Genomic DNA, 19,240 nt, shown 5'->3' with positions numbered 1-19,240 from the left:
TTAATACATCCCTAAGATTTGATGACAAGGCAATCAAGAACTCAATATTGAAGATGAAGAGCAATTAAGAGTCAAGCAAAGCATTCAAGGACTCAAGATCAAGTGGATCATGGATGAGTCAAGTGGTTCAAGTGAAGACTCAAGGTTGAAGAACTTTCAAGAGAGTTAGGATTACCAAGAATGGAATTTTGAGTATGCAAAAACTCTGACCCAGTTTTCATTGTTCATGGTGGTGCAAACTTGAAGAACAAATGGTCTAGAGAGTTTGGTTGCGGAGAAAGGAATCCAAAATTTCAAGTTTCGCCTCGATTGGAGCTAATATGAAAAAGTTAGAGGTGAAACCAGGACAAAATGAAAGCTACCGACCATCGTCCAATGTTTAAGAAAAAGAATACACTGAACAAAGTAAGAGGTGTCCGGCTAGAACGGTTGAATGAATAGTTCAAAAGCGAACAACGAACGTACCGGCCAAGGAAAAATGTGAGCACAAGACAATCAAGTGAACAGAACACAGAAGCTAAGGTTTTTGTGGCACTGGTGAAAATCACTTCACCAGACAGTCTAACCAGGAGCTGATGTTGGCACCGGACAATTGCAAGTAATGTGTTGATTGTTGAAGTTTGACTTGTAGATGTGTTGAAGGGATGTCCGTGAACTAATGCAAAGTAGACAGGATGTGGAGCACGCGAACCTATCCTAACGTGAAGACTTTATTTTCAGAGGGAAATAAACTTATGGATAAAGAGAATGCCCTTGTTCATCACATACTGATACAAGAAATGTACTGAAAATTATCCATGATTATGTAAATCCTTGGTGAATCTATCCTTCTCACTTATTAGTTGAAAAATAATAATTTAAGCTACTAGGTTGTGTCAATCAATCAACTTCTCCCCAACTAATGTTCCATGAAAAGATGTTCAATGGTACCTGATTCAAAACATTTGCCACTACAACGACATGGGGTATTTCACTACATTATTATACAGGTTAGGGAATTGCATACCGTTTATCTTTCATTTCAGGAGCGACAACTTGAATATATGACTAACCTGGCTAACCACTAATAAAATTCTTGGTTTAATATGTCTATGATCTCCGTTCAAAAACTAATGAGTGTGTTCAGAGACTATTTGAATAGCGGCGCACATCTTTCGCTTACTCTAAATAACACCAATCTTTGCAAAATATTCTCATCATGTGCTTGTTCCTTTCTTTCTCATGGCCTCTTTCTTTTCTGTTATTCGTTGCCCATTTCGCCACCTGATGTGCTCCATGGACCATGGTCAACCAACTTGCACAAAATGCACTACTTTTTTGTTTTAGCTCATGATTGTGATTCTCTAATCACGGCATTAGCTGCAAAGAGCCATAGCATTTTGAAGCCTATCAAGTTAGTTGATGACAGACTCTCTAAGACCAATGGACTGATCACAGATGAAATACGCTTTGTCCATCAAGAATAACTTACCCATCCTAGAATGCAGGATAATGGAAAAATATTCGCATTGCCAATTGATTCTCAAATCTCAACTTTTTCAAGATTAGTCTTTGTTGAGAGGACATTGTACCAATCTGAGAGAGTGAGGGCTAAATTTTGGCCTCATAGATTGACCTTTAGCAAATTCGGTCCTTAGTATTACGATTGCAGGCGGTGCGGGTTGTTAACGTAACCCGCCCGCTCGCCCCGCAAAACTTGGCTTCGTGGCTATTGTGGACCAGCTGTAATTTTTTTGTGGCCCAAAGACTTCCAACCCTCCAAGCCCGTTGGGCGAGCGAGAAGCCTCGCAAGAGCCCGCAAGAGTGAAGAGTCACATCCCCTGAAAGAAACATACAGCTACCGCTGTCACCCTCCTCCGTGGCTGCCGTTGGCCCGTCGTCGTCCTCCCGCAAGAACCTGCAAGGCTCTATTCTCGCCTCTCCGTCATCGTCGGGAGTCGCCCTCCTTTGGTCCTCAGCTCTATTCTCGCCTCTGCGTCGATGTGAGTGAGTTGATGACTGCTCTCATCTCGTCCAATCTCCCATGGAGGTTCTGATGGCCTTGTCTAGTTGATGGAATGGTTGTTTGATGATTAAGGTTTCAGATCATTGCGTAGGACTCTTGTTCAGCTCTGGTAATCGTTGTTGCTATAGCTCACAAACATGCTACGGAAGTTGTTTGCAACTTATACTGAACATTTGTTCAATAGAACGCATCAAGTCAAGAATCAGCAGATTGAAAGGGAGTTGTGTGTATATGTATCTTTCATCAGTTCAGAAGAACATGAAGACGGACTAAATTAAGCAGTAACCGAAAAAATGCTTCAGTTATTGAAATGGCCATGAACCCATGGTGATTGGATGTTTCAGTCAATGCAGAGTTGCAGAGTGGCATCCATACGTTACGTCTTTGTTTAGTAACAATAACTTTTGTTACAGGATATGTGTCTTTGTTTCTGTACCTGTATTTCTTGATGTTGTTATATTTGAGAACGTATAATATATATATAGTCGGGATATGAAAATTAAAATGATGAGTGCAAAGTTGTATCATCCTTGCTCGTGGATTAACTGGATATGAAAATTTAGCTTGCAGGTTCCAAGTTCTTACATGATATGTGTAGATACTGTATGCATAGTGTAGCGGGTCTCGCGGGTTTTGCAGTGTAGTCTGTTATGTCCACAGAAAATTTGTCCGCAAAGTTTATAGCTTAGCGGCTGGCCGCAAGCCCGCTAACAAACTTTGCGGCGAGCGATGCGGGTTAGCGGCCGGCTGCGAACGAGCCCGCCGGCAAGCGTACTTAGTATTCCTCTAGATTTCTACTAATGTGTGTTTTCTTTCAACCTGCACAATCTGCTGCATGCCTTTATTTCAGTATGTAGCCATGTAGGTGTTTCATACAAGCTCCACTCGCTAAATTTCCACTTTCGATATACTAGACTAGAGGCAAACAGAATTGAGTCATTTCCTGCTAGATTCCAAACAATGTACAAATGAGCCGTATAATCAGCCTTTTTATAATAATCACCACTAGAGAAGTGGAGCCATTTCCTGCTAGATTCCAAACAATGTACAAATGAGCCGTATAATCAGCCTTTTATGCTTAACCATAATAATCACCACTAGAGAAGTTTAAGAAAGAACATGACTTTCGGCGCACCTTGACAAAAGGAAGCAAGTTCATCACTATAATTAATGGAAAACGATTATGCCCAATAGGACAAAACAAACTTTCCGTGGCACCAAAGGAGCATGGGCAAAGAACGAAATTATGGTATTTTTTGGCCTTTTGGGATGGAATATCTAGGATGAAGAGACTAAACAGAGCCTCAAATAAAGAGAACATAATGGTGGACCGTCAAGTGAAAGTGTGAAACAATTGCACAGTAGATCACAAAAGTTGTGTGGAAATACGAGAAAGAATATAGAACAATTGACCATACTATTTTGTTTGGGAATAAAGACGATTTATGCTGTCTGGCTGGCATCAAGCGTATGTGCAACACCACGAATAGTGCAGAGCTTCAAATACCTCACCCTGTATGATCACAGTACAAAAGTCCCAAAAATGTAATGATCACATTACAGAACATGGAACAGAAACGGCGAAGACGATTCCTTTCAATTTCCCAGGTAATAGATGAAACGTAGTAAGATGAAGCAGGCAGTCAGTCAAAAAAACGTTCAATTGATAGGCACAGCACATTCATTTCATAACTGAAGTTTGCACAAAATGAAATTGGTTAATAAATTATGAAGTGCATCGAGACGACCTGTTCTGGAGAATGAATGTTGATACTTCCATGGTGAAAATATTGGAGCAGTTGTAATCACTAAACTGATCAGGTAACCAAGATTCGGAACGCAATTGCAATTTACAAATGTGATACGTCATACCAGAATGAGAACATGATGCATGCTAAGGAGAAAATGAGAAAATTAGCATATCATTATAAAAAAATGGACCAAGAATAATGCAAAACAAAGATGTTACAATTGGAGAAAAAGAGAAGAGAAAAGGCACAAACTAGTTACAAATGAGATATAACTGTTATATCTAGCTCCATGGGTCATCCCAGCCTTTGGGCCCCTCCCTCTTGACAAAATCTACAATGGCCCGAACTGCTTCTTGCACTCTATTGGACAGAGCATGGTTTCCCCATTCTATCTCAACTTTCTCTGCACCTCCCAGCGCTCTACATAGTCTGCAGTGCAGAGATGACATGAGATATCACATTAGTACTCAGCATATTTAGGTTCTGTCGTTTACCTGTCTACTAGAGCCTCCTTATCAACATATTCAGGTACATATTCATCCCCCATTGAAAAAATAACCTGCACAGCACTTGAAGCTATTAAATGCAACAGTCGAAGCATGAGTCAAAATCGAATTGATATTGCCATCTCACACTGTACAAGGAAAATAAAGTATAACTGAAATGGTATGCAATGCAAGAGTTTCAACGAATCGCATACAATTCACCATCATATGATACATGAATGAAACCTGTTTAGTCACAAGTTGGTGGGGTAGGCTAGAGTAGAAACCCTACACGAGCCACCAACAAAAAGGAAAAAGAAAAGAATATATTTAATGCAAAATTATTCTCTACATCCATGCAAAATTTCATGATCAAACCCAATTTGGTTTGTGAGGAAAAAAAAATTGCAATAGCACAAAAAGGACCACAATAAAACACTGTTCACACTAATAGACCTGAAACTTGTCCTTTTTTCCCTCATGCCAACAAGATTGAATTTGATCATAAAATTAAGCATGGATCTAGAACATAATTCCACCTATAGCTGAATTTTTTTTAGAATTTATAGAAATTCTACATATCTTTTTTTATTGATTGGCCATTTGCACCAGAATTGCACCCTATGAGAATACTAGTTCTATCAAATGAGATCTTTCCATGGCCCATGCAAGGATTTTTTGCAACAATAGAACTATCCTGGACAACAAAGCCAGCATAGGAGTAGAACAACAGTACATACCTGGCACTGTGTGGTTGACATATGACCAAGTCTCTGCCTCAGCTGATCTTCACTTAGATCTGAACTGAACATGTCATCATCACCCATATATGAACATAGGGAGTGGTACCTACATATTTACTTGTATGCATTAGAATAGCACAGATGAGGAAACATTTTTAGTCCCTTCTAATTTTGCCATCATAACTTCTTCGAATGATTATTAGGACACATGCTGGAAATCTTGAGCCTAGTTCCAAAGAAGAGGGTTGAGAAATAAGTTTTTCTTAACAAGTTCTAAGATATTGCTATTAAACAACACAGGCCTAAGCAATTCCTATCAATATACTCCCTCAGTTCCAAAATGTAGGTTGTTTTAGTTTGTCCTAAGTCAAACTTTTCTAATATGACCGAGTTCATAGGAAAATTGACCAACATCTACAACATCAAGTAGTTTCATTAAATCCACCATGAAATGTCTTGATAGCGCATCTTCGATATTATAGATGGTTTTCTATGAACTTGGTCAAAGTTAAAGACATTTGACATAGTGCAAAACTAAAATGACATACATTTTAGAATGGAGGAAATAGTAGATTATGCTTCATTAGTTCATTGCTTTGTGGGTCATAATTGTATTAGATGGTCAGATGGTCACAGAAACAGGGGACGGGCATACTGAATGCTGGTGAGTTGGTCACAGAAACAGGGCAAGGGCATAGTGAATGCTGTTGGCGGTTGTGTTGGTTTCAATGATTACCATGGGTCCATGGCTTCCCATTACCTATAGAGGAGCCACCCCACTACTAACTAAAGTAGGCAGGCTACTACTCCCCTGGTTCAGAAAGGCACTTAAGTTCAAATGCCAATCAATTACTGTGAATACAAAGAAATCCATGACAGATCTATCAATTTTTGGGATCAAGAAATGGGTTGAATTGAATCACTCAAAGTGGTAGTCTCATAACATCCACTAATACCAACTCTTATGTGAACAAACTCCACAGCTCAACATGGAAAATTGCAAAAACATTAAAACACCAGAAATTGAAGGATCAGACACCATAATACAGTGACATCCATGGCCAATGATGCCACTAATGGACACAGCTGACCAATAAGAGCATCTCCAATAGTTTGCTAAACTACTCCCAATCTTAAGATTTTAGCAAAATGAGAAAAAACAATGCTCCAACAACTCCCTATTTCTATTCCCAATCTTTCCGAGCTTTGGAAAAACGAGAGCTTCACACATAAATATCCATGGGCGCTGAGCACTGCGTATCCCTCGTCCGGTTCTTTTTTCTCGTTTCACTCACGATCTCTCTGTGTTCGAGTCTGTGTTAGACACATCGAGCACCGCCGCCGTGGACAACGGACACGTCGCCAGTGAGCAATCGTCACCAGCCAGAAACAGGGTCATAGATGGAGCCGACTAACAAGTCATGGAAGCCACTGCCGTCATCGCCCTTAGCCTCATCCTCCTTGGTGCTATCCGTTTGAGCCTTGATGAGCAAAGCACCAATGCCAGGCACCAACGAGGAGGCCGGCTTGTCCATCTATAACCAGCTAGGGACAGTGGACGGTGACTGGTGGCCGCAGATGGCTGATTCTGGATGAGCATGACGGAGCAAAACTACTGAAGAAAAAAGTTTGGTGGACTTCTTTGTTTTTTTTTAGAGAAAATTATTTGAAACGGTTGGGGACAGACAAAAAATCAGTCCCTACACTCTTTTAGAAGTTGGAATAATCATAGGTTTACCAAGTGATTTATTAGGAACTCTTGGAGGTGCTCTAAGCACTATATCTTGCAAAAAGGAATAAACAAACTGCTTACATCATTAGAGTCGATTTGTGGTCGCTGTATCGTGGCATCTGGTTAATTAGGGGAACCTTTGCTTAGTTCAAATAGGATTTTGGTATACAAATACGCATTCAACAACTGGATCCATGCCATTTTTGAACCAGGCATGCCCATTTTCCATTGAAGAAACAGAAACAACTGTCTTAAAGTAGGAAAAGCACCCAAAAAGCACAATATGCTAAATTAGAAACAATTAAGTGCTTTTGAGAAGCTACCAGCAATGCCAACAGAACCTTAGTACAATCTCTAAATTCTATGACTCAATCATAAACATTGTACCTGTAGGCAGTAATAGGAGCATCTGGGTTTGCTTCTCTAGGCATCAAATCCATTCCACGGCCCTCGCTAATCATTTTGGCTGCCAGGTCTATCATTTCAGCTGTTTCTGGAAGAGTTGCTCTATACTCCCTATCACTTACTGGAGCCTGAAGAGTGAAGAATATAATAGGGTAGAAGTTACAAAAAGAGATCACTAAAAATATTAAGTTAGTTCTAGCAAGTTCTTATTAACAGGTTGCAAAGTTCATCAGTAAGCTTTACATTCAGAGAGAGATTTAGTGCACAAAATTTAAATAACATTTGGTCATCTACCTGTGCATCCAGAACATGAGCATGGACTTCGTGAAAGAAAAAAAACATGAGCATGGACAGGGAGAATACCTGTAATATGACCCCAGAAACCGCTTTGGAACAAGCAAAGTTTGTGCGCATATAATGCACAATATCCTGGCACCCACAGAAGAGTCAGTGTTTATTTCATGACTGTAAAGTAGTAATCTCTAGCAGTTATTAGTAATAGTATATACCTGGCATCCAGTACTATGACCAAGCAATATTACTCCTTCAGAATTTTCTTTATTTATTAGGTAACTGATGAGTTGATCTAGTTCCAATGCATCCTTCAACAAGACAACAAATATGAGCAATACAGAGACCAAGAATATGGAAGAAGTTAAAAGCAAAGACAAAGAAAAAACTAATAAAACTGATAATTTAATAAAAATAGGGGAAACAAAATCAGTTATATAATTATTGGGATATTACTATATCCAAAAGGACAGCATAAAGCAAAAGGTAAATCTACGGGTTAAACGAAAAACACACTATCAGTGACATTAACTAGCTTCACATGGTTAAAGAAAGCTTCCATAGCACAGAAGGGGAATGACAATATAATGAGAGCAATCATGGAATCCTAGGATTATCTAATATTCTAATCTAATGAAAAGAAAGAAGGATGCCAACGCAAATCCGCTCTAGAACTACAAAATAAAGGTTTCTAAGAGAACCCTGTTAATCTGGTAAGAATACAGAAGCAACATACTTGCAGGATTTAGATTTTGTCCTGTGTCCTAAAGTACTTATGAATATGTTCTTAATTCTTATCACCTAACGTTTTAAAACTGCATTTCAGAACAAACTGAACTCAAAGAAACATATCGACCTAAATGCTATGCTGTAGCTAGTTATTTAAATATCCATGGATTCTATTTATTTTAAGGATAGTGTTTCTAACCTTCAACTTTGATATCTAAAATATCCCACATAGTATTGATTATTGAAGGGACCTTAAGGCTCAACAGTTTAGGTAACTGGAAGTAAGATAAGGAAATGCATAGAACTTTCCATAGCTAAGAAACATTCACTCAGAATATTAAAAATTTTGAATCATGTAGAATATCAACTAAACTGATGCATCAAATTTCAAAACATTAATCAGTTCTTAAGCATCATAAATCCATCATGCCATCATAACATAAGCACACCAAAGATATTGATATACAGCATGTTCTATTCTAAAGTCCCTCTCCTTATTGGTACAAGAATAAAAGCTGATTTTAATTCCAAACTAAGGATCATACTTGCTCTAAGCTGGAAATTCCATATCCAGTGTATGATGAAGAAAGCAATGGCTGTACCAAGGACCATTTCTCAACTTCCAATGCAAGTGACAATGGTTCCAAGTAACTGTAGGTTTTCAAAAATCAGTTAGCAGTAGTGAAATGAAATTAAATTTAAACATAGATTAACAATACCAAAAACAGAAGGTATGCATCAAAAGTATATTTACAGAAGAGCAATAAGATGCATTGGCTTTGAAGTTATGTCACATCTTAATATTTTGATTTAATCTCTCCATTAACATTTTTATCAAATGTTGACAAGTATCATTATGAGCTTAATGAAACATGCCCGGAGTGATGCTGGAAATTTGTAACACTCTGAGCATATGTTGCATCCAGAGAGTCATAGCTAAATTTTCAAAGAATCAATCTATTTGGTTTTCACAAGGCATGATTCAGATTAGGCCAGTTTTGCAAGGTAACCAACCAAGCATAGGCCTTATAAAGATGAAAAGATTCAAAAGTTACATTTACTTCTCTGCAAATCGTTTTTATAAGCATTATTTAAGTTCTCGCAATGATGGAAAGTGCTTAGCCATAGAAACATTACAAGAATCAAATTTTCAACTATAAGGTAGTATCATCACCTAGATGAACAAGGTTGTTACTCGTGTGTGCGCATGGTACCAGCGCTACTAGCCTAAATTCCATAGCTTTTGAAATTGATTTGGTACTATTACTATGAAGTTAATTGTAAGACCCAAGAACCAGCAAAGGATACAAGAATACCAGAATATGTTGGCATGATACATAAAATTCTTCAGTTCTCATTCAAGAGAAAAACCCATTGCCCATTTCACATTTACCTTATTTATGGATATAAACCATGATGTAACATAGTTAGATCATGATAGCCTTTATTTCCAAATTCAATAGATGTTAAATTGATATATTATGACCAAATTTAGTGCAATCTCAATTATCAGGGGACGAGGGAGTGCAAAAAAGGCTATTTTGACTTACTCAGTAGCTAAAAGCCCATCTGTGAGGCCACCAATGAAGATCACCTGATGGTTAAAATCACCAGTCCTGAATGCTACCTGACAGAGGAAAAGTGAAGTTATTGCACAAAGCTATTAGTAATGCACCACTAGCAAAATGTATCCAAAAAGAAGTTAGTTTATGTATAGAAGGGGTTTGCTCTAGATTTTTCAAAAATCGATATTAAAGAAACCACACAGCACTCAAAAGAACCAAACATAGAGGCATCTGTACCATAACTTTCAAGGGTTGCAAATGTATCCAGATCAAAAGAACATAATACGAGGTGTTTCCCTGCAGAATAAGCTTCCCAAGAATACTGCAGTCAGATCTAGTGGGTATGCTTGTCATGCTTATGTTCTATAAAAGCTAAGAAACAATTGATCTTATTGGGGTTGCAAATGGCATTACAGGTGTCCCAAGTCCAAAAGTAGCAAAATTGCCAGAAGCATACGTGACTTAGTATAGCCCTCACTGTAACAACAAATAATTAATTAAAATACAGTTTTCTGCCAGAAAATATAAGCACCAATAAAACCTATAACAGACGCTGATAATGGCAAGCCAGAATCTGCTGGAAAGTGAAAACTGAGCATGGTTATAAAATTTCATGGTGAAAAGCAAGAGAGGAAGCAAGCAAATTAACCACAAGAATAACCATGGTGCGTAAGGACCACCACTCACTGTCACTGCCTATAGGGTCAACAGCTAAAAGTAGGCTTTCCTCAGCCGGATGGAAATGTTACAGAAACTACGAGACAAGCAGCAAAAGGGACATAGCCGTGTAACATTACCAAAGGAGAATTAAACCCCAAATCCAAACAGCAAATTGCCAAACCATATCCCTAAATGCAAAATAGCCACCTTTTTTCCGAGTTGTTGAACATCATAGAATCTTCCATATCTATATAGGAATCTAAACATGCACCGAGGCACGCTTTAGACATGCATGAGAAAACGTAGGAGCCTGGCGCCCCACTTGCTAAAAAAGCAGAATTCCGCAACTGAAAAGGGAGATCCCGCATCTGGAATGTCGCAAAAGATCCCCTCCTTCCAGAGGCCGTGGCAGCACGCGGGCGACCTTCTGGAAGCTTCCAGAACATCCCATTCCCACCCACGGAATTTCACCGTCTAGCAGCTTATAGAGCACTCGGCGAAAGCAACCGCGAAATGCTGTGACGGGGAAAACCTCGCCTACAAACTGCCTAAATCCAGGCATCGAACCAACGATCTCCAGCTCGTAGCCGCGAGCGGCGGCGGCGGCGCGAGGGGGGAGGGGGAGGTGGGGGGAGCCCGTACGTACCTGCGCGGATTTGGGGCCGTACTTGAACAGCGCCCCGCGGAGCTGATTCCGCTTGCCTCCTCCGGGGCCGGCGCCGACCACGACGGACTTGGGCGCGTCGGGGAGGGACGCGGACGCGGACGCGGAGGCGGGGGCGGAGGCGACGCCGCCGGCCATGGTGGAGGAGGAGGAGCGCGCGAGGCCGGAGAACCAGGAGGTCGGGGCCGGCGAGGTCATAGTAACGGCTGCGGCTGCGGTGGCGGTGGCGGCGGCTGCAGCGGCGCGCCTCACGGGCTCACGGCGTGGGCATCGCGGATGTGGGGTCGGCTGGTTGGAGGCTGCGGGCTGCGACTTTCTGGGCTTGTTGGATCGAGCTGGTGTCGATCGAGACGATGATGGAAACGGATTAAAAAAAATATATTTTTACTATAGGAGTAGAAAGAACTTTGATTAGGGGCTTGTTTAGATCACCTCCAAATTTCACTCTCTTTCTATCACATCAATTTTTGGACATATGCATAGAGCTTTAAATGTAGGTAAAAAAAATAACTAATTGTACAGTTCGGTTGTAAATCACGAGACGAATCTTTTGAGCCTAGTTAGTCCATGATCGGACAAAGTTTGTCAAATACAAACGAAACATGCTACAGTATCCAGTTTGCAAAAATTTACAATCTAAACAAGGCCTAGCTGTGTTTAAATCTAGCCGGATAAGGTTAGAGGTGTGATCTGGGTTGTCACATCGATTATTTTATAGTAATAATAAAATAAATTATATAAGTCCTTGTTAATTAAAAAATGAATTTATTAAGTCTAATTAATCTATCATTAACATATATTTACCGTAACATCACATTGTTCAATCATTTAGTTTGGTCTCATAAATTAGTTATAGTACGTGTATTTAATTTTATAATTAATTTATATTTAGTACTCTATGTATGTATCGAACTAAGGCCAGGTTTAGAAGTCAAAAATTTTTGGTTTTGGATACTGTAGCCCGTTTGTTTGTATTTGGCAATTAGTGTCTAATTATGGACTAATTAGGTTCGAAAGTTTCGTCTCGCGATTTCTCATCCAATTGTGCAATTAGTTTTTTGTTTCGTCTACATTTAGTACTCCATACATGTACCGCAAGATTCGATGTGACAGGTACTGCGCAAAAATTTTTGGAACTAAACAGGGCCTAAGACCTTGTTTAGATGACTTCATTTTGCAAAATGAAATACTGTAGCAGTTTCGTTGTTATTTGGCAATTAGTGTCCAATCATAGTCTAATTAGGCTTAAAAGATTCGTCTCGTGGATTTCGTCTAAACTGTGTAATTAGTTTTATTTTTTATTTATATTTAATGCTTCATACATGCGTCCAAAGATTTGATGTGACGAGGAATGTGAAAAATTTTGCAAAATTTTTAAGAACTAAACTGGGCCTAAAGTTTACGACGAGAAACAGGCTATAGAGGTGACGTTTACTCGGCTGAATGATTGCCACTGGACACCGCCACACTGGTTGTCCTGTCCTGTCACCTGTGCGGTTGGTAAGTTTGGCAGTCATCTTGTTGTTTCTTTGCAATTGCTTCGCTTGGTTTTTCTTAGCCCTTGTTTAGATCACCTCTAAATTCTAAGTTTTTTTACTCTCTCTTTATTATATCAATTTTTAGCCGCTTGCATGGAGCATTAAATGTAGGTAAAAAAATAACTAATTACACAGTTTAGTTAAAAATCACAAGATGAATCTTTTGAGCTTAGTTGGTCCATAATGAGACAATATTTACCAAATAAGACGAAAATGCTACTATTCATCGGTTTGAAATTTTTTGCAATCTAAACATGGCCTTAGTAAAAAATGTATATTGGCCATTTTGCTTTTCATACTGTCCGAGTTTACTTTATTACTCCTACAGTAATGTTTTTTTGGCTGCTTTGGAACTCAACTAAGGACCTGGGTTGGGTTGTCTAGATCTACCCACAAAATTAGGCCTCCATTTGATTCTAGGCTAGTGTTTTGCAAGTTCCAACTGACTGCATGAGCTAGCTGGAAAAAAATTTGAATCCAAACATGCCAGCTAATAGAGCTATTAACTATTAAGAAGGTATTCAACTAATGTTAATTCACTAGCTAATCAAGCCCAGCTAATATTAGCTAGTAAATGTGTAAAATAAGAGTTTTGCCATGTCCACACCCATGCACGGCTAAAAGAGAAACGACCATGTCACTTGCTCTTCTTCACGGTCATAGGCACCCCCAACCATTTCAATGGTTATCCACCTGCCTCACCATTTTTTTTTTGTATATGTTGTACTTGTCACCCAGCCACTTCACAGACATTAGCCACTCATTTGTCTCAGGATCGTTAGAGATCTCTACTCACAGAAACGGGACCTAGCTGTATTTAGACAATGCGTCAACTTCACGAAGGGTCCTTGTGCCGATCGCTAAATCTAAGGGAGGGAGGGAGAGAATGAGGCCTCTTGTTGGTAGGAATCCTCCGGAGTGTAGCTTCTTCGAGAATTTCATTGGCAAGCACCCATAAAGCTTAGAGGAAGGTTTGAAGATGACCTCTCAAGATTCTTTTAGGAGTTCCAATAACATTGAAAGGATCTCTAAAGGTCATGCGACCACTCGAGGAAAAGGTTGATGGAAGCTTTTCAAAGGTTGAAACCCCTCCAAGGGCGAATGGGGAAGAGAAAAGTCTTGTTAGAGAGGAAGGTGGGAAGATCAGGAGAAACATCAATTAGAGCTATCGAAGCGAACATCACATAGATAACACTAGAGACATGATATTTGTCGACGAAGTTTAGCCAAAACCTACGTTATCAGGACATGGCTACCTGCGCTCCTCCCAATACCATCAAACTAGCCACTCTAACTCTCCAAGTCTTCTGGCGATGTGCCACCTCCCTCCTGGGAGTCTGTCAATACGTCGTCATAGTTACAATAGCGGTCCTACTCTCGTAAAAACCTCCGAACGACTCCACCTGGTTGCGTGACCTGTAGGTGGGACCTAACTGCTTGGCTCGATCACCTGCAGGGGAGACCTTTGTTGAATAAGCAGATATGCGACACCGTCGCATAGAATCTTTTTCCGACGCGGCCTAGCGGAGGCGCACGGCAGCGGTGGCAAGGCCATGCAAAGTCATGGGAAGACATCAATTTGGACAACATCAGATTCTGGTATACTACTAGTCAATAATCATCACCATATTTAAACGCTGAATAAAAACAAAGTTAATATGCAAAGCAACCGATTCCTTGTAGTCAATCAGGATTTGAACCTATGAAAGCTCGTGAAATTTGAAACAAAATCGTGATTCTCTTTTCCAACATTATACACACCTTCCATACCCCTTACATTGTGCATTTACAACAGCCATAGCTGTAAAAGAACCAGAGCCCTCCGTCTTCGCTCACCCTTTGCACAGCTACAACTCAAAACTGGCACATTAAACAACACACCAAGCTATTCAACATATACACACTATAGTCAGTCACTACAACAAAACACAGAATGCACCCAGCACTCAATCATCCAGCTGGTCATTTGTTTGCGCGATCGACCACAGGCCCTTGAAATAACCCGCGGACTGGAGGGAGAAGTCCGACACGGCACGGAACAGCTCCGGCAAGTTTGACCGGAGAAGATTGAGGGATTTATCCCTTACTACCTTACACTGGGTCTTATAACTATCTTCCAGTTCCTTCAGTGCATTCTCCACCTTATCTACCACGGCTTTCCGTTCAGCTGCTGGATCAGCACGTGCGGGATTGTCGCCATCAGGAATACTTGCTCCTCTGTCCCAATTTTTCTGTGCCCAATCATCGAACTGCCTTCTCTTCTTCTCAAAGTCCCTCCTAGTCTCATCAATTTTCATCCTCAACTTCAGTTTTTCATCCTGGTGAACTAGGATTGTGTTCACCACTTCTGCAAATGTGTGTATAGCCTTTTTCGTTTCATTAACAGGAAGCTTCTCAAGGACATCATGCCAAGCATGCAGCAACCTCTTGATTGGAGGTGTGGTCCCATGTGGCTGTGACGAATTAGGATTCAGGTTAGTATCAATAGGGATCACATTTAGCTTGATCCAGCTGTAGAGACTTCCTATGTACTCCTTCTGATATGTCATGAACCTGTCAAACTGCACATGCCACTCCTGAACAATGCTCCGCAACTGCAAAGTTCGGTCATGGTGTTGCTCACTTGTTTCCCGTGTAGTAACCGAGATATCAGACGCTTTGAGCTCTGTAATGATCCTGAGCTGTGCTTTGTGGTGAACGTACATGACATCCCACATGTGCGACAATCTGTTAGTGTGAAACAAAATAATTCGTTACTTGCAATATGCAGAAGTTCAACATTCACTTGGTAATCTGGTTCTTCCATTAGATTTAGAAAAATCCCAAAATGCCAGAGGGACAGGCATAGTTGGCATGGTTTCCATAGTACATAATAGAGTGTTAGACTGATGTTGGGTGGCCCAAGTCCAACTTTTCAGTGTCACAACTAGCAGAATATTTCCATAACTAAAATCATGCTGAGAAAATATGTGGAAGGTACACTATGAAAGATGTATAGCACTTCTTCAGATGCTCCCTCCATTTCAAATTACAAGGCTTAATTTGCTTTGTTAGGGCAAGCCTTTCACCAACAATAGTCATGCAAATTTTTTAGACACAAAATTGATGTTCTTAGATTCGTAATAAAAAACATTTATGACTAATTTTTGCGTCACATGAATGAAGTACCAATAGAGTAATTGTCAATCAAAGCCTAGTCCTAACGAAATATAATACGCCTTGTGAAAAAATGGAGGGAATAGTGATTTATATAAAAGAACATCTTTCTATAATAAAAAAAGATAACAATGCCATTTGATGATATATATCAAGCTACCAGGGAATCACTTGTTGTAATCAACTAAACGATGAAAAAAGAAATGAAGGTCCTACATGTAAATAACTAAAACAATGAGATGATAGCTACAAGGAAACCATATATAATAAATGGAACAATAGAGGTTGGTGGTTGGTACTTAAAAGTTAAAAGACCTTACCCCTTCACTAGTTCAAGGAGTTTTGGGTAAAGCTGTTGATCTCTTAGGCGGTCAATTTCTGCAACTGTTGACTCCATTGTTTGTAAATCAACTATATATTTTGTGTGCAAGTGACTAACAATGGATTTGGTTTTCTCAATTGATGAAGAACTAACACCACGTTGCTTCTTTTTGTTAAGAACAGCTAGCTTTCGTTGATATGTCACTTTGATAACCTCGAATTCCTGTGACAACGGTAAATATGTACCATAAAATGTATGAACAAACCAGGTTAAAGCAATGAAGTATAATGATGAGGCCCAGCACATGGGTAGGAAATGATCATGGACTAGTACAAGGGTCCTGACTTAACAATAATATGACTACAAATGTCCCTGGACCAGTTGAGGAGTATAATGATGAGAAGGTGACAAACAATTATCAAAGGTAAAATAACTGAGACACCTTCATCAATTTTTGCGAAAATGTAATGACATGTATGCATGGTTCTTGATATCAACGCAAATAAAATGCAAGAGAAAATGTATGAGAAACCAATAAACAACATAAATCATTCTTTCTTTGTGGTGAGAGAGAACATATTGAAAAATGTGTGCTTCTAAGAGAGAACGATTGAAACAGTTTATGTTCTAAACTACTGAATAAGATTTACATATTTTACCTTCACTTCATGGCATAGTTTTTTCTCCCATGCAAGCAACTTATCGAGTACGGTAGCATGTGTTTCCCATTCATCATCATCCAAGTCATTCTTCACATTCTCTGGTTGAGGGATCCCTTTAAATGAGCGATTCCAAGTGATGACTTGCATCACTCTTGCAGAATGATCCACAAATCCTAATAAGACAAAAGACATATGTCATTAACTGAAGTAACTTAAATAGATATGCCATTCCTATAGACTATTCCACATGTATATACCAACTTTAGATGTACCCCTCAAAGACTGCTCAACTTAACTTTAAAAGAAATCATAGAGTGAAGATAATCACTGCCTAATTGTATCCCCAACTACACCTCGGTCCCCAAGAAAACCGTACTTAATAAACATTCCCTTGTGCCTCACTGAATCACATTCCATTGAAAAAAAGCATCCACCTAAACAAAGACATAATAGGAACACATAATCGCGGCCTAAGTGTAGCCCAAACCCCATCTCGGTCCCCAAGAAAACCGTACTTAATAAACATTGCCCTGTGCCTCAATGAATCACATTCTATTAAAAACACAACATCCACCTCAACAAAGACATAATAGGAACACATAATAGAGCCAGAATACTATCCCTTTTAAATAATTAACAATGAAATCAAGTAAGGCACTCAAAATATTATCAGACTGTCATGTGGAACAGTTGAACTCCTCCAATAAACCATATGCTATCTATCTTGCACGTCTCCTAAGAATCTTGTGTACCGTGCTTTGAAGTTTATTATGGCTCTATGATGTTTGTACAAGTGTTGTGCAATGTTTGTTGTGCATCGTCATCCAGGAAAGAATATTAATTAAAGAAACTTAAAAAAGGATTCGTCTTTCCTGGAACTCAGCTCAGAGGCTGGTAGCAGAGCAGGCATGGAAGGTACCTCGCGTCTCGGCGAAATTGGAGTGATAATGCATCCTCGCTGCCTCCAACAACTTGGACACCTCGTGCGCGCTATGGGACGCCTTGAGGAAGTGATCGTCCAGCTTGCTCAGGACGTCGCCCAGCCTCGCCGTCTGCGGCGGCACCATGACGACCCTGCCCTTCTTGCCCTCCGTCCTCCTAGCTGCCTTCTGCGTCGCCGCCCGGCGCATGACGAGCTCCGCCGCGGGCTTCTTTCCCACGGCGATCTCCTCGGCAGAAGGCACCGGCTGCGGCTGCTTCGGAGGCTGTTGGTCGGACTCGGGCGGAGGCGGAGGCGGCGCGGGCATCCTCCGCTCGGCCGCCCACGACGACTCGGCGGCGGCGCTGGCGCTAGGGTCCAGCGTGGGCGGCGGCGCGGGCATGGCGTCGGGGGAGCCGAAGAAGACGTCGCTCCACGAATCCCCCGCTGCCGTCGCCCGCTCGCGGTTCGCCTCCGCCGCGGCAGGGACAGGCAGCGGGGAGCGCGAGGGCGGGGGAACGTTCGCTGGCGGCGGGGGCGGCGGCGGCGGATCGTCGTCCTCCCGGCGCCGCCCCGCGTCGTCGCCGCCCTCGCCCTCTTCCTCCTCCATGATGGGCGCCTCCCCGGAGCGGCCCTTCCGGATGGGCTGGATGTCGGGCGCGCTCATGGACCTGTGCAGCGGCGCGGCGGGCCCGCCGCCGCCGTCGTCGCCGTCGGCGCCCGGGGGCGGCGGCGGCGGGAGCACGGCGTCGAGCGGGGACGGCAGCGCCTTGACCACCGTGGCCGCCGTCCCCTGTCCGGCGGCGAGCGCGGCCGCGGCGGAGGCGGAGCGCGGCACGACGACGGCGTCGTGGCGGTCGGTCTCGCCCACGGCGTAGTCGGAGAGCGCGGCGCCGACGTTCTTGAGCGCGGCGGCGTGGCCCGCGTGCGCGCCCGCCAGCGCGTGGCGCGCGTGGACGGCCGCGCTCAGCAGGTGCTTCCGCTCCCGGCACCGCGACACGGCGCCGCCCTCCGCGTCCTCCTTGGACGGCCCGCACCCCATCGGTGGCGGCGGCGCCTGCTCCTCCTCCTATCGCTCACTCTCTCTCTCTCGCCAGTCGCCAGTCGCAGCGCGCGCGCGTGGACGCTTGGTCGTGGCCCCGGCCGGCGGGGGTTCCTTCGCGCGGGGGGTTTGCGAGGTCGTGCGTGCTGTCGTGTGGGCGATGGATGGGCGAATGTGGTTTTGATTTGATTTCGACTTTCTTTCGGGGTGGAAGGTTGGATGCTTTTGCGCTTTGGAATAAAGCAGGGGGCACCAAAAGGAAAATTCCCATCCTAGAGCTCGTTTAGTTTCTCCCAAACTCGACACTATATAAAAAGAAGATTCTTCGTCATATCAAACTTATGGTATATACATGGAATACTAAAAGTAGACAAAATTAAAACTAATTGTACAGTTTGGTTGTACTTTGCGAGACGAATATTTTAAGCCTAATTAGTCAACGGTTGGACAATTATTACCCAATACAAATGAAATGCTATAGTGTCGCTACAGTACGCTTTGCCAACTTTGCACATCCACAGTTTAGCAACTAAACAAGGCCCTAATCCTGGATTTTTAAAATGACGAGAAA

General features: G+C 41.8%; 2 protein-coding genes across 2 annotated transcripts; both read right to left on the bottom strand.

Annotated features, from left to right (window-relative positions):
• Positions 1-3,900: 3,900 nt before the first annotated feature.
• Positions 3,901-11,389, bottom strand: LOC136541573 (UPF0613 protein PB24D3.06c-like). The gene is made up of 9 exons (XM_066533507.1): positions 11,013-11,389; positions 9,692-9,768; positions 8,687-8,792; positions 7,631-7,723; positions 7,485-7,550; positions 7,104-7,249; positions 4,982-5,090; positions 4,251-4,315; positions 3,901-4,185 (listed from the first exon to the last, which is right to left on the bottom strand). Exons 1-9 carry the CDS (start codon positions 11,226-11,228, stop codon positions 4,038-4,040), a joined length of 1,026 nt encoding a protein of 341 aa, XP_066389604.1. The 5' UTR covers positions 11,229-11,389; the 3' UTR covers positions 3,901-4,037.
• Positions 11,390-14,304: 2,915 nt separating this feature from the next.
• Positions 14,305-18,858, bottom strand: LOC136545460 (protein ALTERED PHOSPHATE STARVATION RESPONSE 1-like). Its single transcript, XM_066537477.1, has 4 exons — positions 17,628-18,858; positions 16,706-16,881; positions 16,045-16,268; positions 14,305-15,295 (listed from the first exon to the last, which is right to left on the bottom strand). Exons 1-4 carry the CDS (start codon positions 18,667-18,669, stop codon positions 14,515-14,517), a joined length of 2,223 nt encoding a protein of 740 aa, XP_066393574.1. The 5' UTR covers positions 18,670-18,858; the 3' UTR covers positions 14,305-14,514.
• Positions 18,859-19,240: the final 382 nt, after the last annotated feature.

Source organism: Miscanthus floridulus, chromosome 3 (assembly GCF_019320115.1).
Source record: "Miscanthus floridulus cultivar M001 chromosome 3, ASM1932011v1, whole genome shotgun sequence".
NCBI lineage: Eukaryota > Viridiplantae > Streptophyta > Magnoliopsida > Poales > Poaceae > Miscanthus > Miscanthus floridulus.
This window is presented reverse-complemented; position numbering and strand designations above follow the sequence as displayed.

Coding starts and splice junctions, on each gene's coding strand:
- LOC136541573 (XM_066533507.1), bottom strand. CDS start 11,228: ATGACCTCGCCGGCCCCGACCTCCTGGTTCTCCGGCCTCGCGCGCTCC. Junction 7,250..7,484: donor TTTCTGGGGTCATATTACAG/GTATTCTCCCTG, acceptor TTCACTCTTCAG/GCTCCAGTAAGTGATAGGGA. Junction 4,316..4,981: donor TGTCAACCACACAGTGCCAG/GTATGTACTGTT, acceptor AGTGCTGTGCAG/GTTATTTTTTCAATGGGGGA.
- LOC136545460 (XM_066537477.1), bottom strand. CDS start 18,669: ATGGGGTGCGGGCCGTCCAAGGAGGACGCGGAGGGCGGCGCCGTGTCG. Junction 16,882..17,627: donor CAATTTCGCCGAGACGCGAG/GTACCTTCCATG, acceptor TTGTCTTATTAG/GATTTGTGGATCATTCTGCA. Junction 16,269..16,705: donor AACTATGCCATGAAGTGAAG/GTAAAATATGTA, acceptor CCGTTGTCACAG/GAATTCGAGGTTATCAAAGT.